Genomic DNA, 24,868 nt, shown 5'->3' with positions numbered 1-24,868 from the left:
CATTGACACAGGTGCAAAACAATTGTCAGTGTGTGTATATACTTTAGTTGGTTCTTGGAGAAGAAAGACGAATCACACCATTATTTGCAACAACCAACTTTTTTATTTCATGGCCTAAAGGCCCTTAGTCACTGTGGTCTACACCACGCCTAAAGTCAAGTCAAACTTTTGACGAATCATGTACAACGTCTGGATACCGCTTGTTGTTTATTCATTAGGCCCCTCGATTCGCTGGTTTACGGTCAGCTGATCGTTGTAGCAAGTTGATTCGCGCAACATGATCATCTGACTTGCAGGATACATTACGTCATGGGAAAATACTTGGAACAACGCCAGCGCTACGAACCGGGTTTGGCGGGAGATTGTTTCAAACGTCGGTGGAGTTATTTGATCCCTTTGTTTATGCCGCCTGCGCACGCGAGGGGGCGGGGACTAGTTTTTCCGCTTCAGTCAGCGGGGCGTGGAGCTTGTTTATTTTCAGCTGACGAGTTACTTCTGCAGCCATTATTCTAGGCGCACATATTAATTTTCGCTCATTTTTTTATTGGCGCACCGTGCGATCGTAATCTCAAAAACATCGCCTAACCGAAATTCTCAGGCGCATGCGACCGTAATTCAATCGCAGTCATGAGCCCTGCACAGGCTTACAGACAGAAGAAGTTTTAAATGGACATAGAACTTTGTGATTCCAAGGTGTGGAAGTTGTCCCTGGTCAGCATGTTCTATGTCCACCAGAGGAGCTGGTGCCTTTACAGGTGTCACTGATGATCCACATCAGGAAGTTCTATGTCCACCACAGCTGGACTGAAAAAAGTTAGGAACAAACTAAGAACGTTTAGTCACTGATTACATGGATTTTATACTGATGTCACAAATGCAACAGTCAAAACCATCCCTTGCTATGTTTTTATTTAAGGTGGACAGCTAAAATGAGCACATCTGTCCTTTTCATTAAAGGTGGAATGGTGAATAAAGGTGTTGGGACACCTGGAGGACCTGAGGAAACTGTGTTCACTCAGTTTTCATGGAAAACACCATTTCCATCCATACTTCAATCCTCAAAGGAGGAGAATTAGTTGTGGAATGGAGACAAATGATGTGGAACACCATGAACCACCTTAAAGACTGAGGAGTGATGAGTGATCATTCTGAGTCCACTCAGATGAAAGTCCATGAATGAGACACATTCTCATTTGAACCTGACACCAGACAACACTGACCACTGGACCAGAATCTGGAACAGAAAAAATAAACATGAGGAAAAAAGTGGATAAAATGCACAGATTGCATCCAAATTAAATCTACATTCACAGATAAAAGGATTCTATCAAATCAGTGACAAGTCTGTAAATGAGACACATTCTCATTTGAACCTGAGGAGGACAATACTGGACACTTGAGCAGAATCTAGTCTGAAAGAATGAAAGGATGAAAAAGAAAAGTGATCCACAAATGACACATTTTGCGTCCAAATACCTCATCCACTCACATATAAAATGACTCAGATCCACTGGTTTTATCTGTGAGCCTCCTCTCAGACCTGACTCTGGGACAGCCTCGGCCGTCTAAAAATGACACATTCGAACACTGAACTACTTTGAACAAACATTTAACTAAACTATTTCCATGACAACCCTGTTCAGAACAATCATTTCAAACTTTTACCAGGATCCAAATGCCAGACTGAGGCATCAACGGCAGAAATGAACATGTCTCAGTCAGTTTGAGACCCCCTCCGTGTATTTTCTGAGCACACATCTTTTTTGAGTGAATGTCACATGATCCAGGTCTGGCCCCTGATTGGCTCCTCTTGGACGTAGAACTACCTGATCTGAAACCAGCTCCACTCAGGACATAGAACTAAATGTTTCTAGGTGTGGTGGTGTGTGGATGTTTAGCTTGGCGCTAAGAACTCTGGGACATAAACTGTAATGGTTTTTAGAATGTCCTGACATGCTGAACTCCATTTCTGTAAAAAGTGGACATAGAACCAGCTGATTCTCAAGGGACAATATCGTGATATTTCATTTCACAATACTGTATCGATATTAAAAAGTACTGTATCGACATCACATTCCCCTAAAAATAGAAATAAGAGCATGATATTAAACCACAAATTTTGAAAATTACTCCTGGTGGCTTCAGCATCATAAATTGCTAGCAGCTGTTGTAGTTGTAGTTACAATTTAACTTTTTTTTTTCAACACTTCAAAAATTGTACAGTTGGTTTACATTTCTTCATATTAAATTACAGAACCAAACATTAACGCATCATGACTGAGTCAAGTAATAAGAGGTGAAAATGTTTTATAAAAACATAGTAATCTAATGTGATGAGTAGGGCTGTTAGAAAATATTGCTTCTGCAGTATATCAGTAGAGCTGTGTATCGCCAAGAATCTGGCAATACGATACAAAGCACAATACTAGGATCACGATACAGTAAATCACAATATATCATCATACTGTTTAAAAAAAAAAAGAACGGCAATTTTTTGTTTGTTTTATTTTTCTTAAATGATTATTTCCTGGAAGAATTGAATTACATCAGAAATCTGCACAAATACTAAACACATTTTTATTTGATCACAACAGGATCTAATGTTATATCACAATTTTTTAAAAATTCTCCTCGTTTCCAAAGGAACAAACATCTGCCACTCTCAGTAAAACAGTACAAAGTGCTTTCAGGATGCTTCAAATAACCATTATTTAATGAAACGGTGTTATATAATAATAAATAAGATATAAACAATATGGAAAAATACAAAACAAAGATGAAAATCCACCGTATCTGCATTTGAATAAATACCTAAATATATCGATACAGTATTGTGAAATGAAATATTGCGATATATTGCAGAACCTATATTTTCTAACACCCCTACATATAACGATATTTCATTTGACAATACTGTATCAATATTAAAAAGTACTGTATGGATATTTTTAGGTATTTATTCAAATGCAGATATGGTGGAGATTCATTATTGTTTTTTGTTTACATTTTCTTTATTATTCTTTCACACTCTTTTATTCAATAATGTTGGTTCCTTTGTTGGGATTGAACTCCAATCCTGTTCTGATGTTAGTTGTGAACTAATAGAATCTGAACATTTGAACAGGATCTGAAACTGGAATGTCTGGAAAAACAGAATTTCAGTTTGAACACAGTTGGAACATTTGCTGATAGAACATTAGATCCTGTTGGGATCAAATACAAATGTGTTTAGGATTTGGGCAGATTTAGGATGGAATTCAATTCGTCAAGGAAATAATCATTTAAAAAAAAAAAAAAGCCTTTTTAACAGTATCATGATATATCATGACATATCGTATGGTGATCCTAGTATTGTGATTTGTATTGTATCGTCAGATTCTTGCCGATCCACAGCCCTAGAGCCAACTGAGCCACACTACATGTGATCCACTTCTGTTGAATTAGAACAGTACCAGGAGGGAGACAAAGAAAGAAGACAACTAGAAATTACCAGCACTGAAGTAAAACTGTGGAGACAGAACCCCCAGGGGACTAAGGCAGGGTTAATATAAGGTGTGTATTTTGTGACAGAGTGTGTGTGTTTGTGTGTGTTTTCAGACAGGGTTCAGTGGGTCAACAGGCCAGAGACGCTCTGCTGCTCATCATGTCTCTGTCAGCGTCGGAGCCTCGAGTCGCTCAGCACATCGCCCAGAACACATACTTCTGTCCTGTGAGTGCTGTCAATGACACTACACACACACACACACACACACACACACACACACACACACACACACACACACACACCCACACACACACACACACCCACACACACACACTACTAATTTGTCCTTAAAGGTGCTGACAGGAGGTTCACACCTGCAGTGGCAGTGTGAACCTCCGTTTCCCACAATGCACGTTGTGACAAAAAATTCTGAAGATGCCCGACTTACCTCCAGGTTCTGAAGGTAACACACAGTGTTTGTTTGTGGTGGATGACTCTGTGAGACTGTTCACCGTAATGCAAGAGTTTCAGCTGAGTAATGACAGACAGACAGATTCATGATACTGAGGATAGGACTGAGGTTGGACAGACTTGAGGAAAAACTGCTCACCAAAGTCGTCAGCACCTTTAAATAAGGGATCTGATTTGAGCATAAACTGTAGGTTTAACAGAGTTTTCAAACACTCATACTTTACACCTTTTAGTTTAGTTTTTTTTTCTGTATGACGTTGGTGGGATCTCTGGTTCTTTGGTGCAGTGCATGAGTCATGTGTCTGTATTGTAATCTCATTATCACTAGTTATGTAATAATGTCATGAGCTCATACTCTTCCTCTGGGACTTGGTGTTGGTGTGACAGAAACACAGAGGGTGAAGCAGCTTTGGAAGGATGACAACGGATGAATGAACCACCAGGAAGTAGAGGAAGAAGGCACAGACAATACATGTGTCTGTTTGTGCAGATCTGTCCTCATCACATTAGATTAGTCTGTTTTTTAGAAAACATTTTCACCTCTTATTCCTTGACTCATTCATGATATGTTAATGTTTGGTTCTATAATTTAATATTAAGAAATGGAACCAACTGTACAATTTTTGAAGTGTAAAAAAAAAAAAAGTAATTTTCAGTATTTGTGGTTTGATTTCCAGCTCTTATTCAGTGGTGTAGTGGTCCCTGGAGAAGGGGGTATACTCTCAATTTTTGGCTTCTTTTTTTTTTTTTTTTTTTTTAAAGTCTAGAAAAACCATCAGATCCGTCAAAAACCGTCAGATCCATCATCTATAAATGGATCCTTTATCCTGATCAGGTCTGTCAAACTACATCTGAACTCTGTTGGATTCACAGGGACATGATGGACTCAACTGGAAAAGACTTCCATTAAAGCACAGTGACAAACATGTGGCCCAGGGGCCAAAACCGGACCACCAAAGGGTCCAATCTGACCCAGCAAAGGGACCAATCTGACCTACCAAAGGATCCAATCTGACACACCAGAGGATCCAATCTGACCCATAAGAGGATCCAATCTGACCCACCAAAGGGTCCAATCTGACCCACCAAAGGGTCCAATCTGACCCACCAAGGGTCCAATCTGGCCCACAAAAGGGACCAATCTGACCCACCAAAGGGTCCAATCTGACCCAGCAAAGGGACCAATCTGACCCACCAAAGGGACCAATCTGACCCACCAAAGGGTCCAATCTGACCCACCAAAGGGTCCAATCTGACCCAGCAAAGGGACCAATCTGACCCACCAAAGGGACCAATCTGACCCACCAAAGGGACCAATCTGACCCACCAAAGGGTCCAATCTGACCCACCAAAGGGTCCAATCTGACCCACCAAAGGGACCAATCTGACCCACCAAAGGGACCAATCTGACCCACCAAAGGGTCCAATCTGGCCCACAAAAGGGACCAATCTGACCCAGCAAAGGGTCCAATCTGACCCAGCAAAGGGACCAATCTGACGCACCAAAGGGTCCAATCTGACCCAGCAAAGGGACCAATCTGACCCACCAAAGGGTCCAATCTGGCCCACAAAAGGGTCCAATCTGACCCACCAAAGGGTCCAATCTGGCCCACCAAAGGGTCCAATCTGACCCACCAAAGGGTCCAATCTGACCCAGCAAAGGGACCAATCTGACCCACCAAAGGGTCCAATCTGACCCACCAAAGGGTCCAATCTGGCCCACAAAAGGGTCCAATCTGACCCACAAAAGGGTCCAATCTGACCCACCAAAGGGTCCAATCTGACCCACCAAAGGGACCAATCTGACCCACCAAAGGGACCAATCTGACCCACCAAAGGGTCCAATCTGACCCACCAAAGGGTCCAATCTGACCCACAAAAGGGTCCAATCTGACCCACCAAAGGGTCCAATCTGACCCACCAAAGGGTCCAATCTGGCCCACAAAAGGGTCCAATCTGACCCACCAAAGGGACCAATCTGACCCACAAAAGGGTCCAATCTGACCCACCAAAGGGTCCAATCTGACCCGTAGGATGAATTTATGAAATGCAAAAATTACACTGAAGAAATGAACAATCAAAGATGTTAAAATAATTTTAGGTCAGTTCAACCTAAAGTGGGTCAGACCAGTAAAATACTATCATAATAACCTGTAAATAATGAAAACTGCAAAAAAAAAAAAAAGGAAAATTACACAAAAATGTTACAGACTAGCCTTTTACAAACAAAATATGAATAACCTCAAATGTCTTCAGAGACTATGTGGAATTGTACCAATAAAAAAAAAAAAAAAAGAAATTTCTGGAGAAAAATAAGAAATCATAATAATGAGAAAATCTGATCAATATTCTGCCTCAACTTCAGATTAATCCATGTGCATTACAGATCAGATCTACCAGGACACTAAACAGGCAGAATAATGTTACAATTACACTGATTTTTCTGTAGACATTCCAGGTTGTTCACATTTGTTCAGGTTATTGAGGTTTTATTATTAAAGGAGAACAGAATTTAATGTTCTTTGCAGTAAATCAGAGAGAATAAATTGGTGTCATCATTTATAGACATGATGTCAGATTATTTTTTTCACATGAAACCCAGAAGAACATATTCAGTCACTACTTCTCAGTTATTCTGCTGTTATTTTACAGTTTGACGCCCTTGACTGTTCATATCTTCTATACTTTGTAAATTCATCCTGTGGGTCAGACTGGACCCTCTAGGTCACAGGTGTCAAACATGCGTCCCGGGGGCCAAATCTGGCCCACCAAAGGGTCCAATCTGGCCCGCAGGATGAATTTGTGAAATACAAAAAGTACACTGAAGATATGAACAGTCAATAGTGTTAAATCCTTTTAATTCAGGTTCCACATACACACACACACAGTGCAATTGGATTTCCAGTGGGTCAGAACCAGTCAAATATGATCATTATAACCTATAAATAATGACAACCCCACATGTTCTCTGTGTTTTTTGGTGTAAAAAAGTAAAGTTACATGAAAATGTTTACATTACCAAACTATACTTTTACAAAAAACATGAATAACCCGAACAAATATGAACAAATGGAAATGTCTGAAGAAAAGTAAATGCAATTGTACTAATATTCTGTCTGTTACTAAGTGTTTTGTGTGATTGTAACGTACATGTGTAAATGATAACTGATAAACTGAGGCAGAATATTGGTAAAATTGCACTTGTTTTTCTTCAGACAATTCCAGTTGTTCATGTTATTCAGATTTTTAAGGAAACTTTGTAGATGTAAACCTGATCAGAATAGAATTTTACATTTTTCACTGTTCTTATTTGACTGGTCTGGTCCACTGCAGCTCAAACTGGACTGAATGTGGAACTGAACTAACAGGAGTTTGACAGACCTGCTCTAGTGGTCCAGATCTGGACCCTGGACCGCATGTTTGACACCTGTGGTCTACTGTGTTTGTGTGAAAGAGGAGGGAAGGCGTGAGCGGAGACGCCGAAGCATGTGTCCGACTTAAGCCCATGTGACCAGGCTCTGACCCCAATCTGTATGTAGGGAGCAGATTAGTGACCCAGCGTGAGATTGGCCTGTACGCTGACGGGGATTAGTACGTCTGAATGTGATTGGACGGCTGCCGGACTGTGATTGGACGGCTGCCGGACTGTGAACCAGGCTCAACTCTGCTGCTGATGGTGTTGTTTTTGTTGTCGTTTTCCTCGTGTTTTTCCATCTCTTTCCTTGACGTTTTATCTTCTTTTAGTTCCTCCGCCCCATTTTACCCCTCGACTCTTTTGTTTCTTTTCTGTGGTGTTTTTTTTTTTACCTCCGCCAAGGAGGTTGTGTTTTTGCCAGGGTTTGTTTGTTTGTTGTTTGTTTGTTTGTTTGTCTGTTTGCAAGATAACTCAAAAAGTTATGGACGGATTTTCATGAAATTTTCAGGAAATGTTGATACTGGCACAAGGCACTAATCGATAGCCAAAATACAACACCTCCTATCTGAAAAAAATCACTTTTTTCAGGAAACAAACAAACAAACAAAAAAGTGTATCCTGATTGATTGATGTATTTATTCCGAATATGAATGTCAAACAGAAGAAAATAAATAAACACAACACTGAAACATAAGACATATAATACATATTCGAAAAGGAGTGAGAAGAAGTACAGCTTATAAACTCCACCCCTTCTCCTTATATGATTAATAACACTAATAACCTTCCTAGTCTAATCATATTTATACTATATGCCATAATATGACTGATACTTACTGTTAAAATCCTGGAGGATTCTGTTGGTTTCTGGAAATTGGCTCAGAGTCTGGTTTGGACCAACTCTATATATAAAGTGTCATGAGAGAACCTTTCTTATGATTTGGTGCTATAGAAATAAAATTTGATTGATTGATTGATTGATGGTTTCGTTTTATTCTAGTATGGTCTTTGTTGTTGTTGTTAGGTGACCTTCATGTCATAAGAAAGGGCGGGATTATCCTGCAGATAGACTGAAAATGTGGAGTCATCCTTGTTCTCACCATTTAATGTGAAAACTCAAAATCTAAAAATTTGCAGATAGGAGGTTTTGTTTTTTGGCCATCGAAATGATTACATTTTGGTGGTGATGGGGGGGGGGGTAGATCTGCCTTGGCAGAGGTCTGCACTCTTCAAGTGCTTTTCTAGTTTTTTAAAAATTATTAATATTTCAAATTATACATTTACATAAACATGTACTTACACATAAGGAACCACACAGACACAATATATACAAACAAATTATACAACAAACCTACAAACCTATTAAACCCCCCAAAAAAGAAGAAAAAACCCCATCCCAACCCAGTGTTCAGAACTCAGAGCTCCTCCTTCAGCCTGAACTCTGTGCATGTGTGGATCCACTCTGTCTGTGTAAATCCAACAGTTTCCAGGTTGTTCCATACACAGAAGCAGTTGAATCTGGTCCCAGTCATGTGTCTGTCCAATTAGATTCAATTCACATCAATATTAGTTGAGTTCTAATTTTAAATGTGTGGGAAATGGGATTTCAGTGTTCAGTGTAAATGTCCACAGAGTCCACATTCCACAGTGGATGTGGACAATTTAGTTCCACATACAAGAGACTGTTCTAAGCTACAGGTGGATCCAACTGGAGGAGAATCAGTCGTTTGGAATTTTGGATGAATTTTGGAAAATGTCTCAATGATGACAGATGGAAAACTGTAGATGTTGTGACCTTGAACTTTGTCCTACTGGGACCAAAATGGACTGGGTTGGTCCCAGGGCCTAGGCCTATCTGTGGGGAAGATCTGGGAAAGATGGGTGGAAGAGTTTTACACTGAAGATGAGAACAAACAAAGCAAAGTGATCCCAATACCTCCTGGAGGAGGTAAAAAACACGACGACAAAAAAAACAACAAGATAATAATGTTATCAGCTCCTCTTTACAATACTCTACAATACTCTTTTTTTGTGTTTTTTTAATATTTTAACCCTCTGGTACCAAGGTGTGCTTTTTAGGCACACTTTGCACTTCATGTTAAAAAACTTCATATTATTTTTTACATTTTAAATAAGGTTAGAATTCAAAAGTTGTTCATTTGTGCATGATCTTTAAAATTCTGTCCACCAACTCAAATGTGCACATTGTAAACAAAAGAAAACGACCAGACTAGCATCTGTCTGCCAAGTGTGCATAAAACGCACTGTTTCTAACATTTGATCTGTATGGTTAGGACTGAGCTGGATTTACAAAAATAAAATCAAATTAGAGCAGAAAAATAAATCAATATATAATATTTAATAGTTTGATTTATAGGTGTGCATTGTACGCACACTTGGTGACAGATGCTAGTATTTTTGAACATTGACCTGGCACCAAAAATAATAATGCAAATTAACCAGTGTTGGAGTTAATCACTGACATATGCCAGGATGAAAAAATCTAATAATATGTGATCCACTTTTTATGGAGGATATTGAAAAAAATGTATTTTTTGTGTTTTTTGTATCAAAAAAAAAAATGGTTTGTTTCCGTTACAAACACGTCATTTAAAGGGTTAAAAAATGTGACAATTATTGAGTATTTGGTATTTTTATTTACAGCTCAAGTTGATGAAATAGAAAAAAGTGTAAAAGAATTAAAAACAAACTGTATGAACATTTTTTGACATTATTCCACAAGTGTGTGAAAAAGGCACACTAGGTGTTTAGTAAGGGCCTTGGAGGACGGGATACTGGAGGGTTAACTCCACACTGAAGTCCCAGATCTAAATGTTTGAAAAGTTTTTCTGCCTCAGTTTTAAGTGTTTTATGGTTACATTCAGTAAAACCTCTAAACTGACACTGGTCTGGGTCATTTCCTGGGCAGTGCAAACCCTTCATATATGTGTGTGTGTGTGTGTGTGTGTGTGTGTGTGTGTGTGTGTGTGTGTGTGTGTATTTTTGTGTTTACAGGTGTTGGCCACAGGTCTGTCAGGTCTGTACTCGTCTCTTCCTGCCAAGTTACAGGTTTACAGCGAAGACTGGCACTGTCTGGACCAGGCCGACTGGCAGCAGGTAACCATGGCAACCAATCCCTGACAGCTGCCACCTTTGTGAATAAAGAAGGAAATGACGGAAACTGGATTAACAAAAAATGCGGACATGTTTAGTGTGTGTGTGTGTGTGTGTGTGTGTGTGTGTGTGTGTGTCAAGGTTCTAATAGTTTTGGATTTTTCATTCTAGTTTAGTTTTATTTAGTTTGGACTTTTTTTCTCTGATACAGTTCGTTTTAATTTGTTGTTAGAGCAGTTAGTTGTTATTTTCTAAATGCTTAGTTATAGTTTAGTTTTAGGTTTTTTTTATATCTTTTATCTTCTTGAATTCAAATAAATCTGGTCCGCAGGATGAATTTACAAAGTGCAGAAGATATGAACAGTCAAAGGCGTCAAACTGTAAAATAACAGCAGAAGAACCGAGAAGCACTGACTGCAAATGTTCTTCTGGTTTCATGTGAAAAAAATAATCTGACATCATGCCTATAAATAATGACAACACCAATTTATTCTCTTTGATTTACTGCAAAGAACATTAAATTCTGATCTCCTTTAATAATCAAACGGCGATAACCTGAACAAATATGAACAACCTGGAATGTCTACAGTTAAATCAGAACAACCTTCTGTCTGTTTAGTGTCTTGGTAGATCTGATCTGTAATGCACATGGATTAATCTGAGGTTGAGGCAGAATATTGATCAGATTTTTCTTATTATTATTTCTTGTTTTTCTTCAGAAATTTCAGTTTTTTCAGGTTATTCACATCTTTTTTTATTTGGATAGTTTGTAAAATGTAAATGTTTTCATAATTTAATGTTATTTTTTGCATATAAAAGATGTGTAGTTGGGTCACGTCACGCACCTATTGACCTTAAATCCAAAAATTAGAATTGAGATAATGATTTCAAACTTTGTGGAGTTCAATAGTATAACATCTTAAGTTTCTAAATCCATTAAAAATTTTGCCAAAAAAGGATGTTCAAGAAAATTACAGAACTTTTTATATGAACTAAATTCAGTCCCTCGGACAGTTCCCCAAGAATGAATAAGAACAGAACTTATCACTGTTATAATTTAAAATCTCAATCATATATTTCTGTTTTCAGTATAGTTTTATGACCTTTTATACACCCTTTTATCATCATAAAAATAATTTTGTCTGAAAAATTGGTGTGAATTGCATTTTAATATCAGACGGTGCTGGTTATGTAGGGAATTTCACTTTTCCTCAAAAAACATGTTTTTTTTAATCACTAATTAATCAAATGAGCTAAACCAATGGAAATTTCTGAAAGTAAACATTTAACCCTCTGCTTAAGCATGGCTTCATTGGAATTTAAGATTATTTTGTCACTAATCTAAAAAAACTTTTTTTTTCCCTTATATAACCAAAAATATGTCTGGACATGAAATAGCTGCATGTGAAGGATTTTTTTCTTTCACTTTCTATAGATTGAACTTTTCAGATCAATAATTCTGATTTTCTATTGTCTTCATACGGATTTGGTGTACATGAATATTACATGCTCTGGAAAATATTTCCTCTTAATTGAGATCGAAGGGCAGTTCTCACAGGATTTTGGTGGGACTCAGCTGGAGCAGTGTGTCAGCTGGTCTGAGCGGAGCCACAGTTAAGTTCCTCCAGACTGGAACAGCCTCAGAGCTTCTGTCAGCTTTAGCATCCCTTACTTCCAGACCCACTTTGTCATTATTTCTAGGTTATTCTGTTATTATTTTACTGGTTCAGCCCACTGCAGATCAAATTGAGCTGAATGTGGAGTCTGACTGCCCTGCTTCAGATGGATCCTTCTTCCATCACACCTGAGTCACATGACCAGTCTGTCATCCAGTGCAGAAGACTGATAACGACTGTCAGGTGGACTGGAAGAGGGAAACATCTGGAACATACAGGGTACCGGCCCTCCAGGACCAGGACTGGACCCCCTGCTGTAGTCCATCAGACCCTGGGGCCGTTGGATTGAACTGGTCCACATAAGTGAGTCCATTCCTGTGGTTTGTGTCATCAGGTCCCGGCTCTGGTCCACTTCCTGCACTCACTGGACTTCTGTAGCGCTGTTACCAAGGTAACATCCACTCAGTCAGCGAACAGTGGAAACGTGTGCGGTATGTCTGAAGCCTTTCCTTGTGTCTCTCAGGTCACTCATCCCTCCATCCGCTCTCAGCTGCTGGGTTACATCTACAACGGGTTCCTGGTGCCTGTGATGGCTCCTGCTCTGCACAAGGTCTGACTCCACTGAAGCGCCTCAGGATGACACCATTCACATGTTTCTAAAAAATTCTATTATTATTATTATTATTATTATTTTGTATTTTTTTTATTTTTTATTGATTTATTTATTGATTTATTTATTCAATCATTCATTCATTCCATTTCAAGCTAACAAATTAAGATCAGGTTATAGTCCGGGAGCCAGGACAGCCTACCATGCATATCTATCTATCTATCTATCTATCTATCTATCTATCTATCTATCTATCTATCTATCTATCTATCTATCTATCTATCTATCTATCTATCTATCTATCTATCTATCTATCTAACTATCTAACTATCTATCTAACTATCTATCTAACTATCTATCTAACTATCTAACTATCTAACTATTTTATATTATTTACATTATAGAATGAACTATGAATGAACTTTGTGCTTCATGTATGATATGAAGAATACAATTACTGATCCAGCTGTATATTGTGACCTGAATGTGTACATAAGCAACATTTACTCTGTAGGTTTTGCTAAATAATTCAAACAGTAAATTTGGTAGTTGACATTTTGTATACTGACAGGAATCTGTGACATTTAGAGTCGTTTCAAGTAACATGCATTTATAAATACTGAAGATTTGGAAGAGCCAAGTTTTATCATGTCAATATTTTGTAATTTTAGTACGTTATAATTACAATAAAATTATTTTACTTGTAACTAGAGATTATAGACTGTGTCAAGATGTCTAACATGTTGCAGTTGCCAGGAGATATATTCCTACAACCCCTGTGTCAATTTATGATCAAACAAACTGAAAGAGGAGCAGAAAATATTGAACTTTTGAATACTCTAATATCTAAACATGTAGGCATCAAAACATCATAATGCATGTAATTCTAGCATGAATATGCGATATACTGCGTTCTATCAGGAATGTGTCATATATCACCAGAATAGTTGTCAGACATATATTTCTTAAAAGTTTATTTGCTGCTATGACATTTTTTGTGAAAAGGTTAACTTTAAGACATGCTGTCCTTATATTATATGTCATTTTCATTATGATAAAGATATAAAAACAAAATGATCATATTTGGAAACTAGAGATTCTAGGCTTTTTTCTGATGTAGAACATGCTGCAGTTGCCATGGGATAAATGTCTACAATACCGATGTCAATTTGTGGCCAAAACGAACCACAGGAGCAGTGGAAAATATGGTGCTTCAGAGTACCTGAAAACATGAGGTCCAAAAGTAGACTGGGAATGAGCTGCTTCAGTGTCACCACTCAATGTCTCATTTAGGACATCACAAAGGTTAAAAAAATCAGGTGATATTTTGTTGTGTGTGTGTGGGGGGGGTGCATGGTAGGCGATCCTGGCTCCTGGACTATGAGGGCAGGCCACTCGATGGCATTATACAACATTTTTCCAAATATACAATACATGACTTTTCATAAGTAATCATGGAGTTCAGATCATATTAAATGAAGTCCATTTCTTCCACTGTTTTGTATATCGGTCAAGCTTCTGTGTTCGTCTGAAAATTTCAGATCAAGAGAGAATTTGAGATTTCTACAAGAATGCAGTTACAGAAACTAAAAGGAGCAATGAGGAAATAATTTTGCTAACTGAAATAAAGGCAAAACTGAAAAAAATAAACAAACCCCCCATCAAAAATAAATAAATAAATAAATCAAACTACCAGGAAACAATTGAAGGTAAGATTACCTTCACTTTTCCCACCAGTGTTAATAGACAAAAATAAAATGCCTTTAAATCCTGTCATCTGACCTTTTCCAGCTTCTTTAAATCTGTTTTTCTCACATCACCTTAAAAAACTGAAAAGAACACTAAAACCACATAAAACCCAACTAAAACCAATACTATTCCTTTAAATAAAAATATGCATGAACATGTAAAATGAACTGAAAATGAATGGATTTAAAGAACAAAACCAACCTGAAGGACTACATAAAAATACAACTTATTGCACTGTGAATTGCCCTGTGTATGAATTGTGCTATACCAGAGCTGTCCAACTCATTTAGTTCATTTCCACATCCTCCCAATATGAGCTGCGTAATAATATATAAATAATGCCAACTCCAAACATTTCAATGTGTTTTATAGTGAAAAAAGTAAAATTACATTATGGAAACGTTTAAATCCATAAACTGTCCTTTTAAAAATGTGAATAACATGAACAACCATGAAAAAACTGACATTTATTAAGAAAAATAAGTGCAATTTTAACTCTGTTTTGCCTCTGCTTATCATTTGTAAAAGTGTATTACAACTCACAGATCATGATGGATCTGCAAATACACAAAATATTTGAGTAACTGGCAGAATATTAGTAAAATTGCACTTACTTCTCTTAACACATTTCTAGTTTTTCATATTTTTTTGTGAAAGGCTAGTTTGTAAATGTACACATTTTCATGTAATTTCACTTTTTTACACTAAAACAGAGGAAACATTTGGAATTGTCATTATTTGTAGGTTTTTATGGTAGTATTTGACTGATCTGACCCACTCCAGACTAAAGTAGGGCTTTATATGGGCCCTAAAGTAAAACCATTGACTGTTCGTATCTTCATTGTAATTTTTGCATTTCATAAATTCATCCTACGGGTCAGATTGGACCCTTTGGCGGGCTGGATTTGGCCCCCAGGCCGCATGTTTGACACCTGTGTGCTATACAAATTAATCTGCCTTGCCTTGTCTTATTAGAATTTGATAACCATAATGACTCTGGACAACACCATTACACAAAATATCTTTAAATGATGTCTTGCTAGACATGATTTTTACAATAAATCTACAATAAATCAATGAATAAATGGACTAAATCTAAATATCACCTCATTCGTTGACATCTTAATGAAGAATGAAGAGTGGAGTTATAAAAAGAACTGAATTATGAAATCAGTCCACCTTAAATTGTGACTGGAGCCTGTTACATGTTGGGCAGATTTGCACAGTTTGTCCTGGTTTGATGAGGCTGTAAGGGTCACTGAAATACTGACTGGAAGAACTAAAGGAAGAAACTAGTGGAAGATGACAGTGTTTTCAAACAGGGCTGTCAAACTTATGTTAGTTCAGTTCCACATTCAGCTACATTTGATCTGCAGTGGGATGAACCAGTCAAATAATAATATAGAAATAATGTCAACTCTAAACTTTTCTCTATGTTTAAGAGCGAAAAAAGTAAATTTACTTTAGGAGAAGGTTTCCATCTACAAACCATCCTTTGAAACAATGTCAATAACATGAACAAACTGAAAAAATCAGTGTAATTTGAACACTATTCTGCCTCAGTTTATCATTTCCACATGTACATTCTAACTGACAGATCACAGTGGATCTACAAACACACAGAACATTTAATAACAGACAGAATATTGTTCAAATTGTACTTCTTTCTCTTAAAACAGGGCTCTGCTACCTGTGGCTCTGGGGCCACATGTATCTCTTGGGCCCTTTTGCAGTGGCTCAGTGTAGCTTTGTCAAAAACCATGTTTTGACGGCCCCTGCTGAGGTGGCTGAGACTATACGCTGCCGGCCTGTGACGCAGAGGTGTGTTTCCTTTAGGTAACTGATCAGCTGACGCACCACCCTGACTGTAGGCATCTGGGCCCGGTGCTGTTCAGGTGGATGAAAGTGCCAGATCCGGCGTTGCACTCACTGTCTTCTCTCTCCTTCCGGCACCGACATCCTTTTTTTGCTTTACCTTTTTTTTCTTTCAGCCATACAACCTTACACTTATACAATCCACACATCCACATGCACACTACTGATATGACTAACATACACACCGCATATTTACTTGCATATTTTTGTTATCTTACTTTACGCTTTCATAAATATTTTGCGTTAATTTATCACCGTGTACTTCTCCTGTCTTTTTGTCGTGGCCTAGAGCCGGGTCATGACCATATGGAAATGAATAACACTTTTTTTGGTACACATTTTACCATAGCAATAGTGATTCTGAAGTTATGCAGTTGTAAAAATGTGGACTTTACTCCAAATGAATAAAAAAAAAAAGCAATAGTAGCAAAAGTAGACTAGTTATTAATTTTATAACATTGAAGGTATTCATCTGTATTCTCCATTGCAAAGAAAACCTTCACTTACCAGCTGATTTTTGCATCAACCAAAAATAATGACAAATATCAGTTTTCTTTAGTTTTGTCATTTCTTTGTACTTCTGTAGATGCACTCAAACTTTGATTTATTCTCCACATATTCCGTACAAACTAATACTAAAGAGCTTCTTAAACAGTCACCAGTTTGAGGAAAGGTATAAGAGTATGTTTTGGCTCCAGACAGTTTTGTTTTTCCTTTTCTGTCCTAAAACGGCTCTTCAGATTGCAAAGGTTGCCGACCCCTGTATTAAAACATTTCAGGGTGTTCATATTTGTTCAGGTTATTCACATTTTTTGCGAAATTATACTTTGTTTCAGTGTAAATCCATGAAAATATTTCCATTTCCAAACAGAAACCTTGTCAGTTGTCATTATTTCTGTTCTTCTGACAGTATGTGACTGGTCCTGTCCACTGCAGACTGAACTGGTCTGAATGTGGAACTGAACTAAAAGGACTGGGCACATCTGAGTGGAAGTTATGCAGTTCATAAATTCATCCACAGGGCCGGACTGGACCCTTTGGTGGGCCGTATTTGGCCCCAGGGCCACATGTTTGACACCGGTGTTTTCAAAGCAGGATTAGGAGCTGATCTGGTTTGTTTTTCCACCAGTGGAGTTTCTTGTAAACCTAAACTCAGCTTGTATATTGTGTGGTTGTGTGCGGTTGTGTGTGTGCATGTGTGTGTAGCTGACGGTGGAGGAGGTGATGACCACCACGGCCTACCTGGACCTGTTCCTGCGCTCCATCACAGAACCGGCTCTGCTCCAGACCTTCCTGTCCTTCATCCTGCTGCACACACATGACAACGTGCACATCCTGGACACGCTGGTCAGCAGAGTCAACACACCTTTCCAGGTAACACACACACACACACACACACACACACACACACACACACACACAGTCAGAGCAGCCGTTTGAACTGACCTTTTGTGTGTGTTCCATGTGTGTCTCAGCTGGGTACGGTGTCTCTGGCTCTGTTCAGGACTCTGATCGGCCTCTTCTGTGAAGACGTCATGCTGCAGCTGGTGTTCAGGTCAGTCCAGCACTGCTTTGATCCGGTTTTAGTAGGGCTGTGTATCGGCAAGAATCTGGTGATATGATACAAATCACAACACTAGGATCACAATACGATATATCATGATACTATTTAAAAGGCGATTTTTTTGTTTGTTTCTTTTTTAAATTATTATTTCCTTGAAGAATTGAATTCCAGCAGAAATCTGCCCAAATCCTAAACACATTTGTATTTGATCCCAACAGGATCTAATGTTCTATCACCAAATGTTCCAACTGTGTTCAAACTGAAATTCTGTTTTCCAGACATTCCAGTTTCAGATCCTGTTCAAATGTTCAGATTCTATGAGTTCACAACTAACATCAGAACAGGATTGGAGTTCAATCCCAACAAAGGAACCAACATTATTGAATAAAAGAGTTTTAAATAAATATAAACAAAAAAACAACAAAACAAAAATGAACCTCCTCCATATCTGCATTTGAATAAATACGTAAAAATATCCATACAGTACTTTTTAAATATCGATACAGTATTGTGAAATAAAATATTGCGATATATTGCAGTACCAATATTTTCTTACACCTTTCTTACACGTTTTAGTTTTCAGGCTGTGCAGCTCTGTAGGAAATCACTGTATAGAAAATAACTGCTGACACACATTTGGAATTCTCAGTGGTTGTCATCATCTGTTTAAAGCATTTTTCACTAGTTTTAATTTGTATTCCTTGAAAATGTGTTGATTTGGTTTAGTTCTTCTTCTGTCTGTGTGGTTTCACAGTCTGGTTCACTGAAGATTCCCAAGTGTCAGAAACAGCGTAGTTTAGTGAATCTAAGGCTGCGTTCACACTGCAGCCAAATGTGGCCCAAATCCAGTTTATCCATATGTGGTCCGAAATCTGATACGTATCTGATATTTTACAAAGTGACTTCAGTCTGAACGGCCAGGTCGCATTTATCCGACCTTTGCATCATTGAAATGCGACAAACGTCACAATTATGTGTCCCAGGAAGAAGAGCGGAAAAAAACATATTTACTTCTGTAAACACAGTGTGTGTCTGCGGGGTCAAATATTCCATCAGGACCTCTGTAGTGCATGTGGGTCACTTCAGGACCTCTTTACTGCTTGTGGGTCACTTCAGGACCTCTTTAGGGCATGCGGGTCACTTTAGGACCTCTTTACTGCTTGTGGGTCACTTCAGGACCTCTTTAGGGCATGTGGGTCACTTCAGGACCTCTTTAGGGCATGTGGGTCACTTTAGGACCTCTTTACTGCTTGTGGGTCACTTCAGGACCTCTTTACTGCTTGTGGGTCACTTCAGGACCTCTTTAGTGCATGTGGGTCACTTCAGGACCTCTTTAGTGCATGTGGGTCACTTCAGGACCTCTTTAGGGCATGTGGGTCACTTCAGGACCTCTTTAGGGCATGTGGGTCACTTTAGGACCTCTTTAGGGCATGTGGGTCACTTCAGGACCTCTTTAGTGCATGTGGGTCACTTCAGGACCTCTTTAGGGCATGTGGGTCACTTCAGGACCTCTTTACTGCTTGTGGGTCACTTTAGGACCTCTTTAGGGCATGTGGGTCACTTCAGGACCTCTTTAGGGCATGTGGGTCACTTCAGGACCTCTTTACTGCTTGTGGGTCACTTTAGGACCTCTTTAGGGCATGTGGGTCACTTCAGGACCTCTTTAGGGCATGTGGGTCACTTTAGGACCTCTTTAGGGCATGTGGGTCACTTCAGGACCTCTTTACTGCTTGTGGGTCACTTTAGGACCTCTTTAGGGCATGTGGGTCACTTCAGGACCTCTTTAGGGCATGTGGGTCACTTTAGGACCTCTTTAGTGCATGTGGGTCACTTCAGGACCTCTTTAGGGCATGTGGGTCACTTCAGGACCTCTTTAGGGCATGTGGGTCACTTTAGGACCTCTTTAGGGCATGTGGGTCACTTCAGGACCTCTTTAGGGCATGTGGGTCACTTTAGGACCTCTTTAGGGCATGTGGGTCACTTCAGGGTCACATTCAGTTCAGACTCCAGACTGATCGAAGTCACATTTAATGTGTCATATGAACAAACACATAAAAATGGGGTTTCACCCTAGAGTCGTGCACTAACTCCTGCAGTGTGAATGAAGCCTCACATTCACATGTTGATATCAGATCTGCTGCCATCTGCTGGTGGAAAATGGGAACAGATGGAAAAAAAAACAAATAAAAGCTTGTCTTTGTGGATCATTACTGTCAATGAGAACATATTTTCTTACCTCGTTTTCATTGTTTTGTTAGTTTTTTTTAGAATAGTAATTGAAAATATATATTGTTGCATACATTCACATTATCTATCAAGAAGAAATCACATTGTCACAATAATTTCATGAGATGTAAAGATTTATTCCAACTTTATGGGCGATAGTTTATTAGGTCAAACCTGTCTATGATTGTGTAAATATTATGTAAGTAATAGTTAGTTAGTTAATTAGTTTATTTTCAGAATATATGCATTTCAAAGCAAGAGAAGAGACAAAGAAGGATCGTCTTTAGGTAAAGTGGAAAAAATGATGTTCAGTTTTGTGACTGATGTTAAGTATTTTTACCCAAAATTTTATTTCTGTAAATTGTAACGTGTGTCAAGTGAAAGTACTTAGAGACCCATTTAAACATGTATGAAACATGGAGATCAGTTATTTAGTTTAAACACAGAGCTTATTGAACATGAAATGTGTCCTTGTGTCACAGCTGGATCTGGAACTGATGTGGATTTGAGCACAGTGGGACTCAGTGGTTTGCAGTGATGCATGCTGGGTTAGGGTGGTCCAAATAAATAGTTTTCAGATTCTCTGGATTCGAACCCTGCATTTGGTTCCATATCTGGCCAAATTACTTTGGTCCAATTTTTATGCAAATTCATTAATATTCAGAGGTGTCCCAGACAGGTGCAGATGTCTCTGTATACTCTAACAGAACTGTCCAAATGAATAAGGCAGATTAGAAAAATCTGTCATTTTATTCTCCAAATCAAACTGACACTCACATAAAAATGTTCCTTAGAAAGTCCTCAACCACTGTTGGTTTAGTGAAATGACCAAAAATGTTCCTGTGTTCTTTGACAACTTGTTGCCAGTACTGTTTGTGATCTGCATTTGTTGTTCGGCTCCAGTTGAAGTCTGGAATAAGCTCCGCCCCTCTGTCAGTGACATCACTGACAGCTTTAGTGGAATGCCCAGTTTTCTCCTCCTTCTGAAAGTCTGCATCATCAGCCCAGTCTACTGGAGGAACTGTTCAGAATGTTTGTGGCAGAGCCAAAGGTTCAAACAGACGCATGGTGCTGGTGGAGACAAAAGCCCTGATCTGCTTCCCTTCACAATCTGATGGATGAAGGACATCCCAACGCTTTAGAGGAACCAAAGAACCTGCATTTAACATCATGGTGTCCACCATCAGCTGCTTCTGCTCTGGTGTCACACTGGAGTCACAGAATGGACCACAACCAGTTCTACACTCCAGTACCACAGATGTGGGCGGAGTTACTTCATCCATATATTTACTCCAGTACCACAGATGTGGGCGGAGTTACTTCATCCACATATTTACTCCAGTACCACAGATGTGGGCGGAGTTACTTCATCCATATATTTACTCCAGTACCACAGATGTGGGCGGAGTTACTTCATCCATATATTTACTCCAGTACCACAGATGTGGGCGGAGTTACTTCATCCATATATTTACTCCAGTACCACAGATGTGGGCGGAGTTACTTCATCCATATATGTACTCCAGTACCACAGATGTGGGCGGAGTTACTTCATCCATATATTTACTCCAGTTCCACAGATGTGGGCGGAGTTACTTCATCCATATATTTACTCCAGTACCACAGATGTGGGCGGAGTTACTTCATCCATATATTTACTCCAGTACCACAGATGTGGGCGGAGTTACTTCATCCATATATTTACTCCAGTACCACAGATGTGGGCGGAGTTACTTCATCCATATATGTACTCCAGTACCACAGATGTGGGCGGAGTTACTTCATCCATATATTTACTCCAGTACCACAGATGTGGGCGGAGTTACTTCATCCATATATGTACTCCAGTACCACAGATGTGGGCGGAGTTACTTCATCCATATATTTACTCCAGTTCCACAGATGTGGGCGGAGTTACTTCATCCATATATTTACTCCAGTACCACAGATGTGGGCGGAGTTACTTCATCCATATATTTACTCCAGTACCACAGATGTGGGCGGAGTTACTTCATCCATATATTTACTCCAGTACCACAGATGTGGGCGGAGTTACTTCATCCATATATTTACTCCAGTTCCACAGATGTGGGCGGAGTTACTTCATCCATATATTTACTCCAGTTCCACAGATGTGGGCGCTCTTACTTCACACATATATTTCCAGCTGAATCCCTCAGACCTTGGTTTTGATAGTCCTGCTCTTCTCTTACAGCTCAGCTCGTCTTTGCTGAAAATGAACAATTAGTCCATTTACAGGAAACTTCAGCAACTTGTGCAACCTCTAAAACATCTGCTTTTTCTTCCAGATTTTTTCCTAAATCATCTTTTGAATGAATAAACCTAATGTAGGGTTCGAACTGAGGTGATCTGAAACTGTATTTTTGATCAGGACTGTTGGACCACCCTAGTGAACTCCGTGGTCTGCAGTGGTGCATGCTGGGTCTGACAGGATGTGTGTGTGCGTCCTCAGGTATCTGATCCCCTGCTTCCACCTGAGTCCAGGCCAGCGCTCCTCTCTGAACCACACAGACTGGTACTCCTCCAGCGCCGCCTCCTTCCTGCGGCTCACGCCCTCCTGGTGCTCCGCCGACGCCCACCGTTGGCTGTTCCCCACCGAGCACATCCACTGGCCTAAAGGAGCAGGTGGGTGCACGGACCGCCACCACCTGCAGCACTAAACCCATGGACCGCTCACTGACGTCAGCTGTGTTTCAGATCTGTCGGACAGCGTCGCCTACCGTCGGGGCTCAGACTTTCTGATGGACGTAAACTACCTCCACTACCTGTGGGACGCCCGCCAGGCCATCTGCACCTCCCACAGGTCAGCCACAACTTCAAGTGTGTCTGAGCAACTTACAACCAGATGATGAGTGTGAAAGCACCACCTTTTCTGTGAAAAGTAGCAGCTGTAGAACGTAGTCTGTGATGTATAATTTAGTTTTTAGTCCAACAGCCTGAGGGTCTGATGGATTATTGGTGTCAGTTGTTGTCTGTCTGTCGTCCGTCTATCGTCCGTCTGTCGACTGTAAACAATTTTTCAAGAAACTTCTTCAAAACCATCTGCCAGAATCCATTGAAATTCATAGCAGATGGACCTTGGGGCAAGGACTACCAAGTCTGTTCAAAAAATTGGGAAATATTATTTTTGAAATTTTTGTGAATTTTTGAAATTTGAAAAATCCTCATTATTTTATAATGGGACAAATTTCAAAGTGCTCTAACTTCAAAACAGTTGAAGATATTAATATAATTACTAGGGATGGGAAGATTATCCGATATGCATCGATACACCGACACGTGCGTACACGATCCCAGTGCACCGTTAGAGAAGCTGCGAGTGAATGAAAAGTTTGGAATGATGTCACGATGCATCGGTTTTTGAATGTTTGTATCGATAAAATTCAATCCGTTCAATAGAATATATTTTTACTTGCATTTAAAAGTGTTACTATTTATTTGGGTCAAGTTTTTCTTTCCTTCAGACCCATGTTAACGTGCACCACGGATTCATGGATGTGTACACTGTACACCAACAGTCTGAGCTGTGTGGACGGACTGAGCATGTGCAGATGAATCCTGTACTGTGTGTATGTGTATGTGACAGACACAGAAGGAGAACACGTGGTTTATGAACATGTACTTCTACTAGATCAGCTGGACTGAATACTGCAGCACACACCACAGATACTTCCTTAAACAGTGTCATACAGATCCAACAGTACATCCCAGAATACCTGGTACAGGTGTCTGTTAAAGTGACAGAACCTTTTTCTGTTTTACCTTCATTACAAATACAGTTCATTACAAATACAGTTCATTACAAATACAGTTCATTATAAATACAGTTCATTACAAATACAGTTCATTACAAATACAGTTCATTACAAATACAGTTCATTACAAATACAGTTCATTATAAATACAGTTCATTACAAATACAGTTCATTACAAATACAGTTCATTACAAATACAGTTCATTACAAATACAGTTCATTATAAATACAGTTCATTATAAATACAGTTCATTACAAATACAGTTCATTATAAATACAGTTCATTATAAATACAGTTCATTACAAACTGATTCAGTGAGGGAGCAAGAAGTTGAGTGTTAGAAACAAACAGACAAATGACCTTGGAAACAAAGTCTGAACGTTTTCAGTTGACTGGATGTGAGGCACATGTTCTGAAACTGAACTAAAAACACTTTGTACAAAGTCATGGTCTTATTTGATAAATAAATAATCAAGTTCATTGAATTCCACTGCATATTTTATTTTTTTTACCAGAATGAATTTGTTCAATCAGAATGTGCTTAATTGCTCTGTATCGTGATTTGGGTGTGAATCGTATCGTGAGATGCTGTACACATATTTTTAATATATCGGATCGGAAATGTTGTATCGAGATGCGTATTGTGTCGGCTTGACAACTAAGATTCCCAACCCTAATAATTACTAATGGCAATGGACAGGAAGTCACATATGGGCTTTCATTTAGTGCCATGACCTTTGATCTTCAGTGACCTTGAAAGGTCAAACGAATGTCAATTAATGTCTATAAGTGTGCTGTTGGACCACAGGAGCCTTGGTCATATCTATATTATAAAAGCCCAGTGGCCTCTGTGTGTGTGTGTGTGTTTATGACTGCTGCAGTTTGGCAGACTCATGTATTTTTGATCAAGGATCAGACTAGAGAAAATGGCAAGTTGATAGGACCAATGTTTTTCAGAGATATTATT

At 39.1% G+C, this 24,868-nt stretch overlaps 1 protein-coding gene across 1 annotated transcript in view; it reads left to right on the top strand.

Moving 5' to 3' along the window:
- LOC115438922 (protein FAM160A1-like) overlaps nt 1-22,994 on the top strand; it is a 37,047-nt gene extending 14,053 nt beyond the window's left edge. Inside the window, 8 exon segments of the mRNA XM_030162813.1 lie at nt 3,598-3,709; nt 10,386-10,487; nt 12,495-12,551; nt 12,624-12,710; nt 17,541-17,708; nt 17,810-17,889; nt 22,598-22,770; nt 22,843-22,994. Coding sequence (XP_030018673.1) covers nt 3,598-3,709; nt 10,386-10,487; nt 12,495-12,551; nt 12,624-12,710; nt 17,541-17,708; nt 17,810-17,889; nt 22,598-22,770; nt 22,843-22,994 — 931 coding nt within the window.
- Nucleotides 22,995-24,868: the final 1,874 nt, after the last annotated feature.

The sequence above is a fragment of the Sphaeramia orbicularis genome, chromosome 18 (genome assembly GCF_902148855.1).
Source record: "Sphaeramia orbicularis chromosome 18, fSphaOr1.1, whole genome shotgun sequence".
Classification (NCBI taxonomy): domain Eukaryota; kingdom Metazoa; phylum Chordata; class Actinopteri; order Kurtiformes; family Apogonidae; genus Sphaeramia; species Sphaeramia orbicularis.
This window is presented reverse-complemented; position numbering and strand designations above follow the sequence as displayed.